This window comes from Macrobrachium nipponense, chromosome 44 (assembly GCF_015104395.2).
Source record: "Macrobrachium nipponense isolate FS-2020 chromosome 44, ASM1510439v2, whole genome shotgun sequence".
Lineage (NCBI taxonomy): Eukaryota > Metazoa > Arthropoda > Malacostraca > Decapoda > Palaemonidae > Macrobrachium > Macrobrachium nipponense.
Window position 1 is genome coordinate 12268957 of NC_087221.1, and position 5000 is coordinate 12273956.

The 5000-nt window shown below is 40.8% G+C and overlaps 1 protein-coding gene across 3 annotated transcripts in view; it reads right to left on the minus strand.

Moving 5' to 3' along the window:
- LOC135204027 (cyclic nucleotide-gated channel rod photoreceptor subunit alpha-like) overlaps window positions 1-5000 on the minus strand; it is a 945574-nt gene that overhangs the window by 422496 nt on the left and 518078 nt on the right. For all 3 annotated transcript variants that reach the window (XM_064233966.1, XM_064233968.1, XM_064233965.1), the window contains exon 2: window positions 3946-5000. This exon is cut by the window's right edge and continues 118 nt beyond it. In XM_064233966.1, the coding sequence (XP_064090036.1) occupies window positions 3946-5000 (1055 nt within the window). The remainder of the gene's footprint in view (window positions 1-3945) is intronic.

The following is a 5000-nucleotide window of genomic DNA, read 5'->3' on the forward strand; positions in this document are numbered from 1 at the left end:
TCGTGATTAGAAATTCATTTCTTGATATCATGTGGTTCGGATCCCACAATAAGCTGTAGGTCCCTTTGCTAGGTAACCAATATGTTCCTGGCCACGTAAAAATATCTCATCCTACGGGTCAGCCCTAGGAGAACTGTTAATCAGCTAAGTGGTATGGTTAAACTAAGATATACTTAACTTTATACACCTGAAGGAAGCCTTCGGCATGTCTGGTTTACACTTCACGCACCATAGACGGTTGACAACCAGCTTCTTCTTCGAGATATCCTCCTAATGCAGGATATATCACCAACATGTAAACCTTGGTAAATGTGAAGGCCACAAACTTGGGAAACTGCCTCAACTGCACCAGTGAATGGGCCCCTCGTTACACTGAGACTACCTCCACAAGGAACTATTATAGTGAGAACCTACAACTTGCGGTCACAAAAGTCACGATAAGCATCTGAGCAAATAGTTCAGTAACCCTAACGATGACCTGACTAAAACCACGCACACCACACCGGGACCTTCTACAAAAATCAAATGTTTATGGCGCATAAAACAGACGAGAGCTTATTTAAGAGACCAAATCCAGCTATGCCTACCCTGCTGATAACATCTATGAAACAGCACTGCCCCTCGACTAGTCATACTTTAAAGGGTAAAACAGGTATGATCACTTGCCAGTAAGAGAACTGCTAGTCACACAAGATCTTGTATTAGGAGCCCAACTAGGATGACGCCTTACAAGAGAAATTCTTGTAGCAGCGACTGAAATGGTAGACCATTCAGGGCATTACTGGATGCCTCTACCTTTTAAAAACCGTTTGTACCTAAGCAGAAAGATCCAAAACAAACCTACTATACTAGGGTCTAATCACCCTCCACATTCCTTCATCCACGGATGCTCACATCACACCTGGGACTTCTACCTGACGTCGACCCCTTTCCTGCTCACCCAATTGATCTGCACCCGCCATAACCTACCATTCCAGCATTCGGGCTTCTAGACCCAAGTTAATTCCCAACCCCCATTTTTGATTCGCCGAACCTTTTCCCGTCTACGAGAATATCCGACCATGAACCGCCGTCCAAAAAAAATAAATAAAACAAATTTTAAATGATGGGATGTTAGTTTTTTGAGGAAAGAAAAATTGACGTAAGCTTGAAAACACCAGGTTGAGGATAACATACTTACAAGCTTCTCTCTCTCTCTCTCTATGTGTACATATGTGTGTGTGTGTGTGTAAGAGTGTGTGTGTGTGTGTACACATAAGTCCCAAAAGTTTCAAGACAAAGCACTTTTCTGCTTCATGTGATGTGCTTGGTTCTAAGGCAGTGCTTTGTCTTGAAACTTTTGGGACTTATGTGTACACACACACACACACTCTCTCACACACACACACACACACACATAAGTGTTAGGAATAATATTGCAGTAAGACTAATTATATTTGACCATTCTGTTCTTGGAACTTTTTCGGCTAAATCTGAATCAGTTAAAGACTCAGCACTGACAAAGATTGATGGGTTTCAGTCATTTTAGGAACACAGAATAGTGTGGCGAATAACTCACTGTGGATGTAAAGGATAAGAATCTACCACTCGATTTCATTATCAGAAGATATTGTCGCTAGACATCGTCTTCATAGTTTTCCAGATCATGAGTAAATTCACAGAGGACCAATAGTTTATTTCGTTCTAAACTTCCTACACAAATAACTCTAGCAATAATCTATAATATTAGGTCAATTGCACATGATCCCAACCATAAAACTACAAAAACCTTTAACCCAAGACCGTAACTGAATTCGGAACCCCTTTGACCTGATTCTCTGTGATTTATACGAAGAGAAGAAAACACTGACGGCGCCATTACCCTCACAAAAATAACTGGGAGCAAAATCCTGCTGACCGGGTCATCTCAAAATCTCTTGATGACGGGAATTTCCCCATCGTTTCATTTCATTTCCAGTCATTCAAAGGATTCTTTTCAATTTATTTGTTTTGGCGGTAAATGACTTATGCACACAAGCGCGCTGGAAACACATTCGGTGGAAATTAGTTGTTGGATGTGGATTTCATGCATTTCCACCAACATTTTTGACAGCGATTTTCGCTGTATTGCTTCTTTACATCGCAAAACATAAGATACAAAAATAGATCGAACGACAGTCAACTGGCAGAAAGGATGGATGAAAATCTTCAATATGACAACAGGCAAAATGATAAAGTTTCTATTTCGAGACCAATGAGAAGCCGTGGCCATACTGTCTTGTTTATAAAGTAGCGTGCGACAGGATATCCCACAACGAATAAACATAAAGAACTGATATCTAAGGACTAAACTAATTCATTAGTTCCATATGAGCAAAGGCTGTACGTGATGAACACAATAAAAAACGTGATCGAAAAATGACCAAATAAAGTTATTTTCCACAACTCAAGGTTACGCTTCAAGGGGTCATTATGAATCAGTAAAAAAAAAAAAAAAAAAAAAAACAAAAAAAAAAAAAAAAAAAAAAAAAAAAAAAAAAAAAAACCATTGACGTCGAATCAAAAAACATTCGTGAAGCAAAAAACCAAACTATCTCTCCCCGTTTTAGTCAACGCTTATTAATCAATAAAGCTAAGGGGGAATTCCAACTTCAAAAATTATGCTTGTGAAATTAATAGAGAGCAAATATTCTTTGGAAGAAGACTCCGGGAGAGGACCAGAACCAGATGAAAATCGATAAATCAATGCATCTTGCGACTGTTGTACGCTTTCCACACAACAGCCACTTGACCTCTTGGCATTTCAGAGAATTTCGCGACGTTTCTTTCCCAATGTCGCAGTGGGGGCTGGGTCGCTTCTCTATCGAGCGCACACAAGGAAAACGGTTTTGTGTAATAACCTAATGTTTTAAGCATTAACGCGTTTCTATCCAACTAACACATAATCCAAGGAAGGTAAAACTACGGCGCATGCGCCAAAAGTGGCGTATTGGATGATTACCGGTGGCGCACTGAATCCCATGCAAAAAAGATAATGATAAAAAACATACAAAAATTAAATAAACAAGATAAAAACATCTTTAATAATAACAGTAATTAATTATATTATCAATGTAGATTCAAGAGTGCCGCTCAAGGAATTAACGTTCATATTGTATTCATGTGAAATCCTTTTATCTAAATTTCTACACGTATCCATATCACACACACACACACACACACACACACACACACACACACACACACACACACACACACACACACATATATATATATATATATTATATATATATATATATATATATATATATATATATATATATAATATATATATATATAGTATCTGTGTACAACTGCCACATATGTTCATACTACCATACCTTAAAGTACTGAAAGTGGGTACAAGTTTGCGTGGCACATCCTAAAAAAAAAAAATGGTCGCATAGGTTGCAAAAGATTGGCCACCCCTGAAGTAATCGAGGCCAACACGTGTAATATCGACCGTAGAAACTTTCAGACAAATCTAGCTGCCACGTGTTTGGGTCAGTGTACAGAAAGTTATGAAAGAGTAAATGGTAACAAACGCAATATTACACAATATGGCCTATACCCTTTCTGATAAGCAAGAGGTTAAAAAAAAAAAATGGAAAAATTATTATTAACGGGGCCTAATTTATCGTACAAGGGTCAACAGTTTCATAAAAAAATTAATTTCATAATCAAATGGACACCGCAATTAAAAACCTATTTAGTACAAAGGACAAAAACAGAGGAAGAGAAGAAACCTGAGACACTAAATTCACCTGAACTAAACAAAACTAAAAGGCAAAAGGCAGAGAGAGAGAGAGAGAGAGGAGAAAAGGCAGAGAGACCTGTATATTCTGAACTAAACAAAACTAAAAGGCAGAGAGAGAGAGAGAGAGAGAGAGAGAGAGAGAGAGGAGAGAGAATCAGCATCTTGCCTACCTTGAAATTCTTTCCTCGCCGCCGACACGTTGGTGACGATGTTGGCGATATGTCCCAAGACGGTGGCGAAGAGGAGGAGGCCGAACATGAGTTGTGTGATGACGTAGATGTAGTCGGTCTTCGTTCTCTTGTTAATGTTGTCAATGTTGGTGGTGGCGGTGGTTTTGTTCTTGACGTGATCGCTGGTGCTGGGGAAGCTCCCCACCATCATTAAACTGACGGTGCACCAGTAGAAGGCCTTCAGGTACTCCAGGACGACGTCGTCCGTCGTGTTGGAGGCGTGGATGAAGCTCGGCTTGAAGCTGAAGCCGTCGTTTTTGGCGATGATGTAGAAGAGGCAAGTGTTCCAGTGGAATATGACTAATAAGTAATGGATAAGACTTATGGATCGGAATAAATTAGGCGAATTGGTATGTCTCTCAGTTCTGTCGAGAAAGTGCCAATACTTGTATATTTTCACCAGGCGAAAACACCTTAAAATGGACTTAAAGTTTATCGAAAGGTACAAGAAGTCTAACGGTAACAGACATAAACAATCTATGTAAAACGTGGTTGAGTTCATGTAGTGCTGACGCAGCTTTCTGGAGTCGGTTTGCAGGACTCCGTCCTCTAGGTAACCAGTTCGGAAATGAAAGAGGATGTCTATAACGTAAATGAGATCGGCGAAATAGTCCAACAAGAACCACACCAGGATCGTGTCCTTGGTGATCTCCTGGAAGGCAAAACGATACACCATCACCCACAAATTGTACAAAAAAGCTAAGGACACCACCACGGACCAGTAATAACACAGTCTCCCTGCCGGGTCGAAGACGAAAGTCCACCTACAACCAGTTTTCCTTTCGGAACTACTCGTGCTCGTCTCCCACTTCTCCCGGATGAAGTGCTTCCGGATCTCCTTCTTTCGCGCCTCCCGCGTCTTCCGGCTGATGTCCAGCTCGGAGGCCACGTGCGCCCGGTTCACGTACGAGGCCGAGAAGGAGTCCCTGGAGAAGCGCTTGCGGCTGCCGATGCTGATCTTCGAAGACACGATGTCCAGCAGGGACTGGCGAGAG